General features: G+C 33.3%; 1 protein-coding gene across 1 annotated transcript; it reads right to left on the bottom strand.

Annotated features, from left to right (window-relative positions):
• Positions 1-847: 847 nt before the first annotated feature.
• LOC133192235 (von Willebrand factor D and EGF domain-containing protein-like) lies at positions 848-19,457 on the bottom strand. Its single transcript, XM_061328226.1, has 29 exons — positions 18,957-19,457; positions 13,948-14,114; positions 13,036-13,264; positions 12,613-12,672; positions 12,270-12,499; positions 12,095-12,175; positions 10,728-10,863; positions 10,253-10,461; positions 9,332-9,405; positions 9,075-9,138; positions 8,218-8,418; positions 7,695-7,876; positions 6,940-7,565; positions 6,163-6,689; positions 5,852-5,989; positions 5,635-5,733; positions 5,427-5,541; positions 4,192-4,457; positions 3,881-3,992; positions 3,565-3,696; positions 3,110-3,244; positions 2,870-2,995; positions 2,687-2,782; positions 2,229-2,420; positions 1,898-1,948; positions 1,547-1,639; positions 1,348-1,443; positions 1,167-1,258; positions 848-1,017 (listed from the first exon to the last, which is right to left on the bottom strand). The coding sequence occupies exons 1-29, from the start codon at positions 19,045-19,047 to the stop codon at positions 988-990; spliced, it is 4,650 nt and encodes a 1,549-aa protein (XP_061184210.1). The 5' UTR covers positions 19,048-19,457; the 3' UTR covers positions 848-987.
• Between the last annotated feature and the right edge of the window lie 1,613 nt (positions 19,458-21,070).

Raw genomic sequence — 21,070 nt, 5'->3', positions numbered from 1 at the left:
GCGCTCTCAAGCTCTTGAATATTAAAATTAAAATGTTTTCACAGGAACTACTTCGTAAATTTATGCTATTTCGGGAACTTGCATGTAAATGTCTGTTCAAAAGATCGTTCTTGTAGAGTAGGCTTTCCCCTCTAAAATTTTCCCCCGGGAAATTGGCTTTAAGAGTAGGATTTCCTCTCGAAAAGTAGGCTCTGGAGTAGGAGTTTGCTCACGGAAAATAGCACTGAAGAAAGATTTTCACCCACGTAACAATGGCACTAGAGTAGGAATTTCCCCACAAAAAGCCAACACCAGATTCAATTTACTGAGGGAATTATACTACTCTGTTTAATAAAGTGCGATTATTTTTAATAATTTGAGACGTTGGCTTTTACAACGGGGGTTTCCAGCATAACAATCCCAGTAATTTTCGTTGCTGAAAGAACAAAGTGTGACGTCCTTATATCGAAATAAGCATTTTTAAAAAATGTATTGCAGTTTTAATTTTCATTACAGGAAATGCAAGCAACCTGTAGGGGAGAGGAGGCTGGCTCTGGGTGAAAGTTGTACTCTACAGAGTAGGACTTCCCCTCGAAAATTTGTGTACTGTAGAGTATTAGTTTTGTGGAGGGAATTCTATTCAGAGCCAGTTTTCCGTGAGTGATCGAACGATTGAGTCAGTTTCCCGATGGGAAAATCTTACTCGAGTTAGTTTTCTCAGAATGTTAAGGGATAATCTTTCTCGAAAAGATCTATATATCCCAATTATAGAATGTATATCGAAAATAGTATTTTTGTAGCTTAGTTAACCGAGCCTTGGCTTTTGTAGATGATAAAATGAAGAAAAAAGTTTTTTTAATCATTTTAATGTGTTTAAATCTCTCTCTCTCTCTCCCTCTCTCAAAGCACAGTAAAAACTCAAGTATAAACATAAAAAAGTCCAACAAGAAAAAATGAGTACATTATAATAAATCCCCGCATACCGAGTAAAGATTTGCACCAAATTTATCATGCTGGTCGACGTGATGATCTTATGATCTGTAAAGAAAAAAAAAACATACAAGTACAAAACTATGTAAAAATGCTTACATTTTGACTACTGTTTCATAAACAGTTAAAATTTACTGTCATTTCATCACATATTAATTAGAAAAAACATGTTATTACGCCATATTTCAATGACCTACCTGACAGTACCGACCAGAATAGTTAGGTTTGCATCTACATTCATTTGGTTTTATGCATTCGCCACCATACCGACATCTTGGCCAACACAATGCTGCAAAAAGGAACGTAATAAAAGTAAAATCCATCGTCAGATAAAAATATTGCCCTTGCAAAATAACAAGACCCGAGATTTCAATTTACCATGTTGACAATATGAGCCCCAGTATCCGGGTTGGCATCGGCACTGGTTTGTTCCCACACACGTTCCCCCGTTCATACACCCAATTTCACATTTTGCTGTTGGGAAAGATGAAAAGGTTTTTTTTTCAATCCTAACTCGATATATTTTAGCAAATCAAAAAATAATAATCAATACTGTATTGCCGAGTTATTTACGTACGTATTTGACAATGAAGACCCGTCCAACCTCTTGAGCACAAACATGAATTGAACACACACCGTCCACCATTTTGACAGTATGTCCAACATGTAGCTAAAAAGTGCAATTTGCAAACATAAGCAGTGGACCTATCCTTAGAAATACGTTTAATTATTTAAGACCTTTGTTAAATATAGACACCTTAGAATGAAACTTATGATATATGTTTTTATTATATTATTAGTATTTTAAAAAAAACGAGTTAAATATAAAATAAAAGAACAAACATATACGACCAAAAAAAATTGTTTAGAGTCCCATTTTAGTTTACTACATTGATTACAAACCAAAAAAAAAAAAAGAAATACTAACATCTTTTAAAATTCAGCTGACACATGTATCTGCATCTGCGAAAGCACATAGCTGTAATAAGAAATTCAGCAAAATATGACTACGCCTACTTCTACTGGCAAAAGAGGCAAAACAGAAGGCTATAGTACTGTTAGTCCTGAAAATGTACTGTGTGAAAGATACTCCAACACCAGACAGAGAACAATTAATTCAAATTTGAAACAACAGAATCTTGAAGAGTACAGTAGAGAAATCTTATTCCAAAATCTGGTGTATGGGTATCAAAGTGCATGCAATTCAAGACTTTTTTAGTTGTGTGCTACATGGTGCTTCATTCTTACAAGATACTCACTTCTTTCACACGTTGGGCCGTAATACCCAAAAGGGCAGTAACAGGTGCCCGGGCGGGCACACATGCCTCTGTTTTGACAGGGCGGATTACAGATAGGCGTCTGACAGTAGTAGCCCGAGTAGTCTTGTGGACAAAGACATCGGTTTCCGTTGTAACACCGACCCCCATTCAAACATTTTACTGAACATACTTCTGAAAAAGAAAAATAATTTATTTGGACTTGATCAAAAAAAAAATGTGTAAACAATTTTTGTAGAATATTGCATTCTAACATTTTGAAATTCTTTTGACTAGCAGCCATTGTTAATTTCATGATGTTAAAGATATCGTTGTTAAACACATTCAGAAATTATAACATGTATATTTATTATTCTATTTTATTCTAAAATAGTCTTGCATAATTATATATTAATCAGAATTAATTGGTTAATTAATTAATCAGAAATAGTTAGGCTAACCTTTCTCACATGAATCGCCTTCATATCCTGCCTTACACGAGCATCTGTTGCCATTAATACATGTACCATCATTCTGGCAATTCACTTTGCAAGGGACTGAGAAAATATATAACCTTAAGTATTTTCTTGTATAACAAATCATTCAGAATTTAATGTATTAGATTCTATAAATACATGTAAAACCTGAGCATTGAATGCCGTCTCCTTGGTAACCCTGTGGACACGGTAGGCATCGATATCCCGGAAATTGCGCAGTGTTCTCGCACCTGCCTTCTCTAGGGCATACGCCGTATTTACACGCATCTAAATCTGAATAGGTTATTAAAAACTTAATTTAATGAACAACTATACATGTATATATTTTTTTCTTTTATCCCAAATAAATATTGTGAGAATAATTTTTATTTAATTTATTCAAACAACCTGTCCTATTGCACTGTACACCGTCTCCTCTGTAAAATCGAGGGCAATATCCACATCTAAATCCCTTCTCTCCATAAAGATCGTCAGTGCAAGTAACATTTTCAAAGCAGGGTGAAGAACTACACGACAGCCTACCTGGATTAAAAACAAATCAGCTATGTAACATTTTTCTCAGCTCTTAGGACTCGTATCTAGACTTCCAAAACCATCAATCACAGAAAAAAACAGACCCTTTACAACATTTGAAAGTTTTCTGAAATTCTTCGTAGAAAAAACAAACTTTCGTTTAATCTCTCGTAATCCCAAGAATTCATCGCAATTCGTTGGAAAACATAATTGATTGATATTTAGCACCGACCTTTAAATCACAGGTCGTGGATATCAAACGACAGTCAATCTTGGAGAATTTAGGCTAATCCTCCTTAAAAACTGATGTTTGGGAAGGCATTACTTACAGATAGCGCCGTTTCCAGCATGTCCAGGCGGACAGCGACCGCATCTGTAGGAGGTATTCAGGTTCGTACATTGGACGCCTGGGAAACACGGTCGACTGGCGCAGAAGTCTGGTGACTTCTCGCATAGGGAGCCTTCACGTATTCAGAAGTATAAAATTCATAAGTTGTTATGATCAATTTCAGAAAACATATTAGAATGTTAATCTTTTTTTTTTCAGAAATATGCTATTTATTTTTTTAACTACAGTTTTTTTTTTTTTTAGATATCTACAAAAGCTGTCTAATTAGGCCTTTCTTTCAGTAGAATTCAACACACCTGAAAACGGATGTTGACAGTTACATTCAACAACTCTTGCTTGGTTTGGTTTTCTAACTTCTTTTGCAACACAGGTTCCGTTATTTCGACAGTTGCACATACTCACTGCCACCTAAGATTAACAATAAAGACAACGTGTTAAAAACGAAATGATATGTATAAATTTTATTACTAAACACTTTGATATTAATTAAAATTCCTTGGAAACGGTTTTTCAAATGAAAATGAAAGTTGTGTAAGGATTTTTGTAAATTTTTCATTTATCGTAAAATCATCATCGATTAATAATCATCAAAGACACACTCACACACCTTAACAATAATAGAGGACTGCATATCGCATTCGTCTGTAATGGAAATTCTGAAGTATTCGAAGTACCCGTTTCTCCCCAAGGAGGAGACCTTTGTCTTATAGATGAAGCTTCCTCCCTGTTGTACTGTGGCCTTAGTGTTGTTTATTTCATACGTTAGCTGAGACCCTTCTGGGTCATAGGCCATAATCTTACTATTAATGGTGTCTCCTTCCACGACCGAGAACTCGTAAGGGTCTCTTTGGAGAATTGGGGGAAGGTTATCTGCTCGTCAAAAGAATAAAATTTAAAACACTTTAGTTCTGTCTAACATCGGAAATGAACGACAAAACAGTCTATGGGTTTCTCAGAATGCAGTTGTTACCAGGATTATCAATTTTAGTGCGCATTACATGTTAGCGCCGATCAAAGGTTCCGTTGCACTCACAATTAATAAAGTTTTATATCTTTTTAATTGATGCAAGTTATGTAATTATGTGTTTTCCTCAGCAAGAAACATCTCGGGAAATTTATCATTTAATGAATTTGGAATATTTTCTTGGGATTTCTTTTTTGATACTTTTATCACTTTCTGTTCATTAGATAAATAATATTTTGTTGAAAGAATCACTAAACACCTTTTGCTTTATTGTCAAAACATAATTTGCTTATCTGTACCTAAGCACTGACTTGCATTAAAGTAGTGTGCACAATTTAGAACAGAATATATTTTATTTAAACTGTTGCAAAAAAGCATGTAATGTTTTCATATAGTAGATGGTACCGTCTATGTGAATCAAATACAAATACATGTAATTCGTATCTCAGAAAGTAAAATAATGAAGAATTACATTGTTTAAATGTTTTTTGAAAATAATCTAAAGAATAAGATTGTTTAAAAATTAAATAATTGAAATAATTACTACTAGATTAAAAACTTTTTTTAAAAAAATGTTGATTATCTGATGAGACAAACATGATTTCAATCTAAATACATATTCATTAATTAATTTAATTTATATACATTTATATTCAATTATGAATGAATATTTCAATTGAAATACAAGTTTATTCATAAATTTATATACATGTATATTCAATTATGAATGAATTTCAATTGAACTACAATTTTATTCATGAATTTATATACTTTTTTATTTAATTATAAATGAATTTTGTGATTTTTCAACAAGGATTGTCACCTTACAAAAAAAGTCAAACACGAATTGGACAAACATTTAATTACTTTTGTTTTACCTTCACTCTTTGTCCATTGATTTGTAGATGAAGAAACCAAGCAAACTTCACATTTATTTGAAGGGTTTTTATCTTCGTGCATATAACACTTCCCATCTATCATACAAAAGTTACGCTAAAACAGAAAACAAACCATTACTTGAATTTAAAACCGAGATTAACCATGTTTCTCTCTAAGATATTTCTGTTTGTGAAGTCAATATATTACCCTTATACGGCAACCTCTCCAATATGAACAACTCTGGCACTGCTTATTCACCCTGGAAAACAATTTATCTGAAAGCACCTCATTACCAGCGTCCAAAACCTGAACGAAAACAGATGGTATCTTAATGAAGTGACAGATTTAGAAGCGATGTCAGGAAAAGACCATTTACTGATACCCCATAAGGGTAACTACAATGAAAATGTAGACAAATACGTGCCTCAACTTTAAATACAGGATCGCCATCAGTTGGAATTGTTACGGAAGTATTCAGCAGACATTCAGCCAGCGTCGGGGTTACATACCGTATGTTGACAAACATGGGTGGCTGCCGATGTAACCATTTTTTATTGTTGAACTAAGAAACAAAAACTTAATGTACAACAAGATTATACTAGGCACTACATGACAGAAATAAACAAATCAAGATAAGCTAGGCATCCTTTTACAGAAAAAGTCCCATTAAAGACGTCACAGTAATCTTTTATCACTGATTTGCAAGCATTTGATTGAAGCCCCTGCAAATTTTACCTTAACGTTTGTTACACGACATGATACTGGATACTGGTTACGTCTGATTCTAAGGTAAACGAAATTGCAGCCAGACGATCTCGTGTCACAAGACACAAACATGGGGATCCTGGGGCGAGCGGTTGGTGGTGGTGAAGTTGGCGCTGGTGACGTTTGCTTTGAGACTGTTGTTTCTTTCAATGTTGTTGGACTAAGGGTCGAAGTTGTTGTTTTTATCGTGGTTGTTGTTGGACTAACGGTTGAAGTTGTAATTTTAGTTGTGGTTGGTGTTGGCGTTTGCTTTGTTGTTGTTGTAGTTGGTGTTTGCTTTGTTGTTGTTGTAGTTGGTGTTGGTGTGGTGGTGCTAGTTGTGGTGCTGTTTGTGGTGGTGCTTGTAGTTGTCTGCTTCTTTGTTGTATGTTCTTCACTTTTGGTTGAATAAGTATTTTGCGCTACAGATGGACTTGTCGAGGTTAAAAGGTCACCTGAGGTAGGCTTCACGGTCCGTACCTCTGTTGATTGGCTGGATCCGTCATTTGTTGGGACAACTGAATGTGGACATTACGTTATCATCTGGCATGTTTTTAAATATGTATACAGTGTTATCTTATTAAGTTTACATGTATTGTTGATAAACCAGTGCTAGAAATTAATTTTATTACGAAGAAAATATCAATTGTTGGATAAATATCAGGTTGATAAAACAAATTACATTCATCATTTTATTTTTACTTGAAACATAAACTATGAACATTTTGTGGCACAGGATACAAAAAGAGTGAATAAAATAGAAATTACCTGCCTTGTTCAGACACTCTACCCCCGAGTATCCTTTGAAGCACTCACACCCACCTCTGGTGCAAATGCCGTGTTCAAAACATTTTTCTGGACATCGAAACAAATCCTTAATCCTTGTCACTTGATCAATGCCTGAAGTAACATTCCGATCAGACAATGAGGTATTTGATGTGTAGGCAAAATTGCAAACATTTTCCATCAAGCGCAGCACAATGGGTATCCACCCGGATTTATCTTGCACTGTTGCAATTTTCTCACAAATTATAACGATATCCGTCAAAATACTTCCTCTTAGAGGAACACACTTCCGGAAAAGGTCAGAATCACGAATGACCTCTTTGCACTGTTGTCTGGCTTCACTTGGTTTCGATACACGATTATCTCTAATATCACTTTTGGCTGATATGTTGTAGGTTTTTGTGATTATCGGATTATTTTTTGTCACATAAAAATCAGATGTGATGTCTTTTTGATAAATGAAAGAATAGAATTCACTCTTGTTTTTTATTTCAGTGCATGTATTTGATGATTTCGTAGGTGAGCATTCACACTGTGGAAATGAAGCTTTCATTATTTCATATGGATATGAAGGGGAGGTTTGGAACAGACTCTGGTGTGGCTGCACCCTAAAGAATTGGAGAATTTTGTTTTATCATCTTAAATTATATGGTGTTTTTTAGTGTAGCGTCTATACAACTCACTTTATACATGATAATGGAATCAATTTATGTTCCAAAGGATCAAACTATTCATACCTCCAAACCCTGACACCATAACCATCGGTTACCGTGGAAACAGCATTCTTATTTCTCTTACGGACAATGGTTCCACACAAACCCTCAACTTTATTGCTATGGAAACCAGAAACATGGACGGATGCTGATATATCTAATGAGTTAATATCAATTCGAATATGTACGAGGTCATGAATGTAAATCTGAAAACAGAAGTGAGGAGATATAAGTATTGTCATCAAATATTTTTTTTAAAATATTTATCATTAATAATTATAAGAAAGATATATAGAATAAGATTATAAATACTACTCTGATAACACAATAGGCCTGTAGCCTGTAGGTTTTTTTAAGTGTGCTGAGGTTCAAATAATTAGGGGGATACCATACTTATAGGCCAAATTTTAACTGATAGTTATTTTTTTCTTTAAATTTCCATTAAAATCGAACCCCGTCCCTCTTATAAACTATCTTTTCAAAACAAACTCTTGGAATAACGTACACAGAAATTAAAAATGTCACTAAACTTATTCAGTAAAAATACCGTTAACAGATTTCCGTTGCGTGCTTCAAATATTCTTATTCTTGAGTTCTGCTGCAGTCCTTGGTACTGTAAGGTATAGCGTTTGTTCCAAAAACTTTCGGAACATCTATTTATAGTAACAGTCACGCCCTCATACCGTAGGGCAAGACCACAGAGACTGAAAATATCATGATGCGGGTTCTTCATTGTCTGGATATGTACCTGGAAAGCAGTTAAATAATTATCAATCAATTCTTTAGATTTTAAACACATATCTGCAGAGAGAGGGAGAGAGAGAGATCCACAGCCTTGGAAACTTACAAAAATGACAACTATTTAAAATGTCTTCAACAAAATTTAAAAAAAATATACAATTAGGTTTCTATTTGAAATATCTTCAACATATTAATTATATTTGACAGAGAAATGGAATTGTTTGAAGACTCAGTGTTAGATATAAACACCTTAGCTTCAAAAAGGGCACGACTTGGAATTACAGTGATTTAACAAGAATAACTATAAAGGAAATCTGCATAAAGGAAAATGTATACAAACTCTCAAAGAGGGTGATTTACGCAATCTTAATGTTATTCAAGAGGACTGGTAAGTCGTAAATTAATTTTTCAGACATTTTGTGACGTCAAGGTCCGACCCATGAAAAAATATCAGGACATTTTATAGAAAAGACTCCAGATTTCTGCGCTTCATCACGACCTGTTTGCCTCTATAAACACTTCAGACGTGTTTAAACCTCGTCCAGACATTAAAAGCTATCGACCGACATTGAAGTGCTGCAATTTATATTGAGTAAGATGTTGGTGGACGTTTATAACAGTTCGATATCCAACAAGTCTCTTGGATCCCCCCTATAAATCTACCTGTAATGCTGTCTCTTCACTACTCAGGAGGATAAAAGATCCCCTCTCCCGTAACCTTTGAACTCTGCAACATATAAAAAACGTACCAATCATCTAACGTCACGTTTAATGAAGTTATTAATCTGCACTTCTGGAAACTATGTACTTAACAACAAATCAACTCTCTGATAACGCTACTTTGCGCTTGCTATTTGAGTTTTGTTTAAATTTTAAAGAACAATGACCTTTTCGGAATTTTTATGTTTGCACATTTTTACCTGCCGGCAAATGAGAGAACGTGTACACCACTCAAAATGTAACAGCTAGCAGGTGGAAAGTCAACAACCTTCATCTGGAAAAGAGTGGGCTATCGTAACATCAAACGCATAAAAGATTATTATTTTAATGAATCTCAAACAAATTCAAAAATCTCTGTCTGCTTCTATTTCTCATACTTAAATTTTAAAAATAAATTTACATAAATATTGCTTATATTTAATGTAAATTGGTCAGCTTTTTTTCATGATTAATGGGCAGACATTATCAAATGACCCAGTGACATACAAAGTGAGTGATATTGGTCATCAGGAGCTCTATTAATGGTGAGAAAACCATATTAATCAGTAAAATCGCTGTATTGATTAGTCCTTGAGAATTCTGGAGAGAGTTAATGGAAAGTATCGTCATACACTGGTCAGTGTCAATTAGTATATGGTGACTAATTAACAAACACTCAACACTGCAGACCAGTAGTGATCTTCAACTACATGACCTGCTTTTAGAGATTGGAAATGGTTTGTATCTTAGATAGGAAACTGAAAATTAACTAGAAGCAACAACTTCGCATTCGATGAACCTTATTACCCATAAGAAAATATAAAATTCCTTGCTATAAATGTTACAATTTGTATTGAACTTGGGTTTAGAATCAACAAAAAAATATCAATTTTATCTTTGGCCTTGGCACAGTTTATGAAGGCTATTGCAATAATATTCTAATTAAAATAATCAAACTTGCTATTCCAATATTTTGCTTGTATTCCAGCCTTTAACCAAATTAGCACTCACCAAACATATGGTCTCAAACAGTGTTTTATTTAACCATTCCTCTATCAATATGAGCAAATATTTTTTATTCATCTTAGATCTAAAAAATTTCACAGTAGTGTGATTGACAGACCACTTTATATGTTTAATACCTTAAACTTAATTTGATTTTGTTTCCAGGACATAAGCTTTGTTGTTGTAATCTGGCCATTGACGATCAGTTTCTGTTTTGGAAAATGTTTCAGATTTGGGGCCATTGCCACCTGAAACGTCTGTTCCTGACATATATTCTTCCGACATTTCCAACCCATTCCAAAATGGATGACACATTTCTCAAATGTGATTCCAGGGGAAATGTCGCCTTTCATCAATTAAAAAAAATATTTCATTAATCACATCAACACACAAAAAGAAACAGCAAATACTGACGTGTCAATGATACAGGATAATCGTAGAAGGCTAGGTGTAACTTAATTAAACATTACAACAAATTCTTTTTGAAATGTTAAATGGATAATGCGGCAATAAAACAGAAATCAAATATTACCGTTCAATAAAGTTAACATGTTTTTATGTCCAACTATTTTCGTGGACACCTGTGTTTAAAGAATGAATTTGTATCATTACCTGGTGTTTGCAGGGAAAGCCTAATTGTGATGCCACATGTGTTGGTGTTATTGTCACATACTATTGGTACTGTTGATATAAGGGATACATTCGCTACCGGTCTGTCTTCACGAAGAACTATTTTCTTTCGTAAAAGCTACAAAATAAATAAGATATCGAATGAAAATCTTTTATATAACCATGTTAATAATCTTTAACTTCGTCTTCCAAATTTAAAATGAACCCCCTCTAGCTCCGACACGCCCATTCTTATTACTTTAATATGTATACAGAATAGTTCTTGATTTGGGAGCTAAATTTATATTTATCTAAAATTTGCACTCTATGAATTCGTACTTAATGAAAACCAACTCTGTAAGGCGTCTTAAGGTACATACATATAGGATATATCAATAGAGTGTGTAACAATGTTGTAAACATGAGAATTTTTTTCAAGCTTAAAATCATTCAAGAAAATATGTTCTTTCAAAAAACTTTGTCGTGGTCTTTTTTCACTTATACTTGTACTAGGCCCTTAAATATAACTTTGCTCTCAAATCTAAAGTAAAGAATAAATGAGGTAAATAACCGCTTTTTCAGTCAACATATGTATTTAGCCTCAAATTTCGGGTGTATAAACGCTATGGATTATGTGGGCTTTCCACGTAAAAGCTAAGGATAGACAATCTTTTTGTGTTGAAACATTTAATCACTGATTTGTTTATTCGACGAAGGGATTTTTCTAATTGCAGCAATAGAATACAACCTTTGAATAAACTAAACCATCACATGAAGAAAAGATTAAACTGCGTTACAACCATTGTAAAACGAAATACCCGTACTTAAAAAAGCAAACCTTATTTCGGAAAATACAGTGTACATTTAATAGTTAGCGAACATGATATGCAATATTTTTACTTTGCTTCAAAGAATCGAACAAATCATTTTATTAGTTCGACCTGATCTTGACTAAACCATAGTCGTTAAAAGTTTTCTCAAGTACCTGCTGCTTTTCAATCTTTCTCGAGAATAAATCAACTTTCTAACTAATCGACATCGCCATAAATACACAGAAACAGCGAGAGTCCTTGTTAAGGTCTTTATAAAGTGTAGGTCAATCAAACTCACCCATCAAAAAGAAGAGCTACTCAGCGACACAATAAAGGTGTGTCTGATATTTTGGTGTGAAGTCTTTTCATATTTGAGATTTTAATTCAGAGGGGCTTTTTACAACAGAGTAATATAACTAAACAATTTTAATGATGTATGCTTTAATGCATGCCTCAAATATTGGGCAACACTTGATAATTTATTGACAAAGCATTTTGCTAATGAACAACATATACGATATACTATGTAGATGAATTAAAGTTCTCCCACTTCATTACCTTGATACCAATGAAATAAGGTCTACTTTTTCGGCTTTTCTTGTCTCTCATTTGATAAATTTCTTCAACGCTACATATCACCTGAAATTCCACGAAAAAAGGTACAAGTTACTAGGTTGTGGTACATGTTTATGTTATAGATATAAATGGGTGTAAAATTCGGTAAAGCTCTCACCGTATCTCCTGAAAAAGCATGTTCCCCGATAACTATGGAGTCTTTCGTTTTTCTGGTAAAAGTTGATTTAATCAGAGAAAGGCCGCGTTCTTTTTTGTACCAAGCTATGTAGAAGGTTGGTGACGTCATTGCAATCAGTTTATTGAGAACTCGGAAGGTACACGTTATCATGGCGTTCTTTCTGGACACGCTCACTTGTAGCGACGGCTTGCTGGTTCTGACGTTGTAGTCTGGAAGTTTATGAACTCATTGATAAAAAATATAACTTTCATAACCTAGTTTTTTTCTTTTAAAAAAATAAATATTGGCCACTTTTTGTGGAAAATTGCAAATATGTCCATACCTATGCATTTCTTTAAATGGCGAATGTAAACTTGTCCAGTTGAGCAAGTCTTTTTTGGAACTGAAAAAATAAACTCATTTAAAAATTAATCTACAGGCCACAAAAATATAATATACTTTAATAAAATTTTAAAAAAAATTATATTGTATTCGTTGCCTATGTTTTGGGATTGCTGCTATAAATTTTGTATATTAAGTATCAATCAAATTATCTTCATTCAGACTTTTGTTTTAGGGATTGCTGATGTATATTACATATCAATCGAATTGTCTTCATTTAGATTTATTTTTTGCATTTTTCTAGGTATGAAAAGGGTAGCAGTTTTAGAGAAGTGCACAGCCATAGCCTACATGGATGTAAACTATGCCTGTCCACTTCTAAAAAGAGAATAGGTGTTTATGTGAGGAGGAATTATATAGCTACCTTCGGCACAGTAAGCTAAATCACATCCTCCTGTACTCGTTAACTTGTAAACAAAGAAATTGATACAGTTCTTGACTTCTACTGGAAATTTGATAGGACAGCATTCCGGATGTTCTCCCCTTGGGGCCCATGTGACACAAGCACTTCCGCTTTTGGTGGCTCCTGGGATTGGCATGCCATCTTTTGGTATGGAAAGCCATATTGGAGCGGCTGTTCCACATCGCTTTACCTGAGCAAAAAAGATGTCAGTTTGTATTAAAAGATTCTGTAGATTTATTCGCTTCTAAATAAAAGGGATCGCAGTGGAGTGTCGTATACAATTATCGGTTTCACTTAAATAAGAGTTTTAAAAAGATAGTTTTTAAAAAAGTTTTTAAAATACCGGGTAGATCATGTTCCTAATGAAATCATTCAAAACCCTCTAAGAAACAGGACCTCTGAACTAGTAGATAACATTTCCAGTTTTCTGATTGAACAGTTATTTAAAATTTAAAGGAACGCACTCAGTACAGTATGATTGAAGGAATTTATAGCTGAACTATTCCACAAATATTTGAACAATCGAAGTGCATTAAAACATCAATGTCTTTCTTACTGTCATTAAATCTATAGGGTTTCAAATTTACAATTAAATGTTAATTGGTGTCAATATTTAATCCTTAACTGAATAAATCTTTGATAATGAAAAAAGGTTTTTTTTCTCGTTCCCAACCTTTCTTATAATATACATTTGCGGGTTTCTTAAAATATGTCATGTACTTATCCAAGCTTTTCTTGTATGTTTGCATATATAGGCAACTTTGTGAATGGTTAAAAAACATTATATACATCGGTGCATATTCTCACTCCATTGTAGTTAAAATGTTGAATGATACTGATATAAATGTCAAATGATACTGATATAAATGTCACCTTAACACATTTGGTTGGCATGTCAGCGTCTGTTCCATTGATTTTGAATCGGTACCACCCAGGAGAGAGACTATTGTCGCATAGCCGTCGGTCGCTCGCCTTCGATCGGTACTTTGTACTTCTTCGGAAGTCATCGATAATGCTGTGGTGCTCCGGTAGACAAGGATCTTCAGTATAAAAAAAATCTCATTTCAGTTGTCAATATTAATGTATACACTATCTTTCAATTCTAAAGATTTGAAGATAGGACTTACTGCGTTTTCATTTTTCCGATATTAAATACAATTTAAAAAGTATTACACAGGAGTTTATACGTAAGCTTTTCTTTTAATATTTTATTAATTTATCAGAGAGAATTTGGAACTCAGAATTGAAAGTTCTTTGTAATAAACGAAGCGAATTAATTGTTATCTATCATATTTCTGAAATATTTCACCTCCCGAGTTCAGGCTAAAATAGATTCCTTCTATTCGACGTTAGATAATGGGGTGTATACTTTGATATTGTGATTGTGAACAGGTTGTCGTAAATTACTTGTCCGACAACAAAACAACCCAATTTCGGATCATGAGAAAGGTGAAAAATGTCAAAAGAAATTCAGGATGATTATTTTATTCGCGCCAATACATGACACCATAGTGATACTTTTATCTAATCGATCAACGCGGTGCCTTTAACGACGTACACTGTATTTGATCGAGCGCGGACGTCTTTGTAAACTACGATTTACGACCAATCATGACCAAGTAAGAAAGAAAATTATGAGTATGAAATTGGAAGAACGGGTGCATATATAAAATTTATCTAATTATATCGCTTTAATGTATGACAAAAAATTACATGTTATTAAAGATTTAGTTCAATGTGTGGTTCATCTTTTAAATTCGTATTAGGGGATTTTAAGACATTCCAGAGCAACGTGTGATCTTCAATTTGTCAAATGAAATCAATAGCTACCCCCCTTCTTTCTTGATTATAAACGATACATGCTCACACTGGGTCAAACACAGAGGTACAACTATTTGTCAAACTAAGTGGGCAGGTGGCTTCTTTACAAATACTTCAATACAAGCACTCTTAAACTTAATCACTTGCCCGCCTTCTTCAACGTTTTTTAGGAAGTTAATTTAACTAATTTTTACATCTTGGCCAATTTGATCAAGCCAAAACTCAGTATTATATGCCGGTCTCAATCGTAGTCCTATTGTGTCTTAATGTTACTCGCCTAATGGCGCATTTCTCCACGACGTTCGCAACAATGTTGGCAATGAATTCATATTAAATATAAGTGATAAATTGCATTAATATCTGAATTCCCCTTTGTGACTGTTGGCATGCTCCTCTATTCCCTCGATCATTGACAAGAACAGCTCATGGACAATCGATTATTGAGAAACAATGTATGCTCAGTTCTTCTTAAACGAATTTTACGACTTAAAGGTATTTAGTCTGTTGACACAGTTGTATAGATCTCTACATTTCTTTGATTTATACATGCATGTATATATCAAATTATTCTGGTGAGACACTTAAATTAAAATGCTTGGTATGAATTGAACTACGAATTTCAAAAAAGATTTCAGTGCATAGTTTAAATTCAATATTTGAGTGTTAACAAAAATATACAGGTTTGAACTTTTTTTAATACAAAAAAAAAAAAAAAAAAAAAAAAAAAAATACTACGTTTATCATATATGCACGGAACTTTGATAAAATAATAGTGTCTATTTGCTTTAGAAAATAATTATTATTGCTATATTAAAGCCCTCCGATTCTTCTTGACTCGGCAGGGGATTCCTCGCAGAAAGAAGACAAGATATCCACAGCTTAGTAAAGTTTTCAATATTTCTGCTTTTGATGAGCATTTTTTTTTTCAAAACTACTTTCATAGAGCATTTAATCTTAAATTCGAGAAGAATCAAATTTTATACTTTGTCGAAATTAATTTTCTTCATACATTTTCGGGAATTTGTATCAAGTATTTTTTTTAAATAAATTTTGAATAATATACATGTAATATATAACACTACATGTCAAATATTACGAAATCTCTTAATGCATATTAACATTAGTAAAACAGCGTTTAGCATTAACTCTCAAAGTTAATAAGAAAGCCTCGCGGTGGTATCCAGCTTAACATTACGCTGTGTATCGAAATAAAAAAAAATATGTGAAAAGACAGACATCGTTAATGCTTTAGTTTCTAACAGATGCGATGTAAAACACTACGGGCAGTGTAATGTAATCTCTTGAGCCTTAAGCAAATGTCCACGCATAAATTTATAGGGATATATATCAATTTGGGTATTAAATGGAAAATTGATAACAAAGTATATTCGATAAGAATTTTACAACTTTCCCGCAATGGATAAAGGTGGGATTAAAAAGACCCGAGACTGCCACTTATTTCATAGGAATTTTTCGATATGTATAATCTTAATTCCTAGGTAAAAAAGAAAATTGTATGTGGATGTCTCGGACTACTATCGCATGTCTTTGAGAGTGCAAATGGTAAATAGCCATAAAAATTCAGAATTCCGTACAAATGGGGAAGAAATGTTTACCTCAGAGCGAGTTAATCTTTTTTGATGCTGTGAAGATAAATATGCAACGCAGGGCAACTTTTATATCACAGTCTGAAACTAGACTTCATGACAATAAAATTCTGTGGATTTATACTATAAAGGAATTCTCAGGCAATTTTCAGCTTCTCATAACACAAAATGTGTCGTAATAAGTATCTATGTCCCCATTTAACATGTATCAGAATGCATTCCAGAGCGTATAACTACCAAACACGTACTCATATTTTTTTCGTGTAAAACGTTTACTCAAGTTTCAAAGCAACACTTGATCTTTCTTTGTTATTCAATTTAACCCCTAATATCGTGCAAGTTTTTTTTTAAATTCGTGATTATTTAAAGGATTTTCGATTAAAAAATTCAGACAAAGTGACATAGATTTGTCAGTGGACGCCGATTCGAAGTTTCGTGATAAATCCCAATTTTGGTGTTACATTCACCTCGCTACAAAGAGGTCCACTTAGCCCATTATTATTCCTGTTTATTTGACACTCATTTAAGGGACAAACGCGTGTTTTTCGCCACCGTGAAATTTGGGAAGTAAAAACGACGTTTTCACTTGCTTGATTTTTGTTCCCAATTGTTGTTTGGGATAGTTTGATGTTAAGTAAACACCGGCAATTGAGACCTGTCACTTGGGTTTTATTAAGCAAACATTTCTAGTATCGATAACACATGAAAGGCATTCTTCAACTTTTAGAACAGATACCATGTACATGCAAAGAACTCTCTCTCTCTCTCTCTCTCTCTCTCTCTCTCTCTCCACTTTATACAAAAATACTTAATCTACCAATCATGGGCATACAAAATATATAAAGCCCCTTACAACATGTTGTATAATGTAAATAATAGTAATGACTTTCCATATTATTAAATACATATACATACACGCATTTTGCGTGTATGTACACATGGACAAATGTACATATAATTTATTAACGGTATTAGTGAGCTTTGGTGGGTTCAGTATGTGCAGTATTCTCTGTTTCTCCTTAAACGCGTCCTTTTAACTTTCAGATTTATGTGTTTATTATACAACAACGCCTATTTCTATAAACAAGGGTGATATCATTTAAAGATGGAATGCACGATACATATATTCTTTATGTGAACAAATCTTCTGTGTGCAAATAATATGGTTCTGGGCAATACATTTGCAAATAAAGAGGATTACTTTTCTGAAAATATCAAGGTTTAGATAAATTTATTTACGGGCGAACATCGCTCCATGGGACTATCGTTTTTAATACAGCGCTTGTTAAGCAACCAATGAAGCTTAGAATAGCTTTCTTTTTTTGAGACGTAACAAACTTTATTGTTTGTGGAGATAAAATGTACCGCTAACGTTCACTAGTAAATATGACCTCTCAAAAATACATATTTAATTTTGGGGGGGGGGGGGGGGGCGATAAATAAAAGGATGTTTGCTTGCAATTCCACACGCACAAATTGCATATTTTTAAATGTTTTCAAAATTTAGAATTTAACTTTTCCTCAAGTTTCATGCGCAGGCATCCATAAAAAAGTGTACCATAAAAGGATATAAACATTGTTTTATGTACAGTTGTAATGGTGTATGTAGTGTTATATACATGTAGAATTATTCTACAATCAGAAATATCCATATTCTTGTGCCGACTTTGATTAAAACTCTTTTTTTTTTTTTTTGTTTATCTGTTGAATTTTTGAATTTTTTTTTGTTTGTGGCGTTTTGCTTGTTTGTTTCGTTTGTTTTCCTTTTTTTGTTTGTTTGTTTGATTTTTTGTTTGTTTTTTGTTTGTTTGTTTTGCGTTTATTTGGTTGTTTAATATAATGGATTAAACTGACCATAAATTGAGATGAGGAATTTTGGCTCTCCTGGCAAAACACACGTAATCGCTCATCTTTTAAACCTATGCTCAATCTTGATACAGAAGGATAACTTCCGTGCACATGGTTCTGAGAAGGGCGGGCATGACAGTTTCTTTTTTCCCATTCTTTGATCGGCAATTAATGTTGGCTTCAATTTGTCTTTGAGCACATAAGAAGAAAACCTATCATAGTATACTCATGCACCCTATTCATACCTTCATATGCAATTTTATTATTGAGTCATTCTTCTAGTATTTTATCTATTTCAACATTCCATATTCAATTAAAAAGAAGAGAAGCATAAAAAAAAATATATCAGACCATTATTCGAAGAATATACCCCATTTTCAAATCAACAGAACGATTGACGGAAAAATTTCAAAGGTTATGCAATTGCTTATTTAACTTTTTAAAATTGTCATATGGCATGTTTGTCTATTCAAAATAAATTCCAATATGTTTCCATAAAATCAATAACTTTGATAACGAACAATTCAAAGCCATTTAATTTCTGTTTAAAATTAACGACATAAAAAAGAATTACATGTGTAATTTTTTTTTAATTTAAAACCTTACCTCTTTTACTTTGAATGGAACCAGCTGTTGCAAGAATAAGCGTGGCTACACATATTCCCAGTAAAGTCATATTCCAGACAATGATTTGCATCTTTGGGGACACTGCTCGGAGCCAAACGTTTCCCACTTATTTCGCATTTCAATGGCATTTAAAAGTCCGAAAAATGCTCCTAAATCTCACTAGCATCCTCCGTGAAGTGCAGACATTTCTCTATAATCAATGGGAAATTTAATCAGGACTGTCGCATTAGAATGAAAAACGAATCCTTAAAGGTTGCGCCGTTAACACCCGAGACTTCTCGAGGTTAATAGAAAACTGCCGAAAATAACAGTTCGCTGTATTCCAGGTTTATTTAATGCCTCCTCGCTATACTCGCGTCATTTATACGACCCATCAACTCCCATCCGTCAATGCTTTAAATAATCCTTTAATTATGATTTTCTTAATTATTTGATGGAGATCGTATGATTGTGAAGTTACCGACGTAATGAAAAAATCCGTCCGCGCTACCCCCAATGCTCTTCGCAGCGTATACTATACTTACGAATGTTTGCTTTTGTCGGTTTATTTAGCTAGCGCCGATGATCTATCGAAGACAAATTTACAACTTAGCTTGTAAACATGTAGCCCAAAATATGCATAAATATTTGGGCTAAAGATACGTATCGAGGAACATAAAATTGTACATGTTGACATTTTTTTTTTAGCGCGAAACATAGTAATTAAAAAAATACACTTTTTCTAGTGTAAAGTTAATCTTAGTTGACTTCTTTTTTTCGACCCAATTTTTTCTTATTTTTTTCTAGTTGTTAATACCTCGTATTAAATACAAAGATTTCTTTTGCAAACACAGAAGACAAAACCTGTTAAAATGAACACAAATATTTGCATCTTAAAGTTTATGCATTCTTAAAATTTTGAGAAATTAGGCAATTTCTGGTAATGTACAAACAGGGATAGTACTTTACACATTTATACAGCGATAGATTTCATCGTGGATTTTATTGTTCCATCTGAGAGGACTGTAGCTACTTTATACATCTTATTTTTGTATATGTGGGACATTTTATAGTGTAAATGTATATATGCAATTATACCTGCAACTTCTTCATAAGGAGTAAAGAGAATTCTTAGCAAAATATATAGCAAAATGCTTATATCCCTGGTATATATATGGGTGAACATTTTCTTGAAAATAAGTAATTTATATATCTGTTATTTTATCTTCCACATTTAATTAAAATCTTAAATAATGCTAGGTGGATTATACATCATACATTACCAAAAATGAAAACAAAATTATGTTTTGCAATCTGAACAAAAATATCGCACCCTTCTCGTTTTGAAAAGTTTGGGAAATTCATGTTTCATGTTTTTGTCTCTCGAACTGTACATGTTTATATAGGCATTACAAGACGCTTACTTCTATACACGTCTTTTTTGTGTGTTTGTTTATTATTTATTATTTTACGTACTGGTGTACTCATTTCTAATTTGAAAGAGTAGGTCAGTAAAATAAAAGTTTCATGAAAATTAAATATTTCATCGGCAGTACACATCACCGATTTTTTTCTCTAATTTCATTAAACTTCACCTACATTCCTATAGTGTTCTAACCCAGGGCTGTCTTTCTTTAATGAGATGCTAATATAAGATCTTTTCGTATCAAATATTTACGACTTTGATAGTTCGATATTTTTACCGCTACGTGATGAACACTAATTAACTGTATTCTAGAAAAACATTTTCTCAACATTAGCACTCTAATGTATCTCAAAGTATATCGCTAGGTTGTGTTAACTCTTCGTATACATATACGTATCTGCCTGTGTAAAACGGCTAAAAACACGCTTGAAAAGCAAAAAATGTCTTCTGAGAGAATTGATCTAAGGAGCTCGGGTCCAATTTACAAGTTGTGTATCATAACAAAACATATGGGAGGGTGAAAGATGTATAGATAATTAGATTGAAGTAGAGGTTAGTTTTCGAGAAAAAGGTCTGAAATTGAAAGAAGTGTTGCAAATTCTCTTAATAGTTGTCGTAAACTGCTTTGTCTGACTATATAATATCTGTTTGCAGTATTGATGCATATATACTTGCTCGGGTAGAGTGT

This window comes from Saccostrea echinata, unplaced genomic scaffold, assembly GCF_033153115.1.
Source record: "Saccostrea echinata isolate AGI-Se365-2 ecotype Australia unplaced genomic scaffold, CSIRO_AGI_Sech_v1 ptg000025l, whole genome shotgun sequence".
NCBI classification, from domain to species: domain Eukaryota; kingdom Metazoa; phylum Mollusca; class Bivalvia; order Ostreida; family Ostreidae; genus Saccostrea; species Saccostrea echinata.
This window is presented reverse-complemented; position numbering and strand designations above follow the sequence as displayed.

Coding starts and splice junctions, on each gene's coding strand:
- LOC133192235 (XM_061328226.1), bottom strand. CDS start 19,047: ATGCAAATCATTGTCTGGAATATGACTTTACTGGGAATATGTGTAGCC. Junction 8,419..9,074: donor GTGAAGAGACAGCATTACAG/GTAGATTTATAG, acceptor ACTGCTTTCCAG/GTACATATCCAGACAATGAA. Junction 5,734..5,851: donor ATCCTGTATTTAAAGTTGAG/GCACGTATTTGT, acceptor GTTTTCGTTCAG/GTTTTGGACGCTGGTAATGA.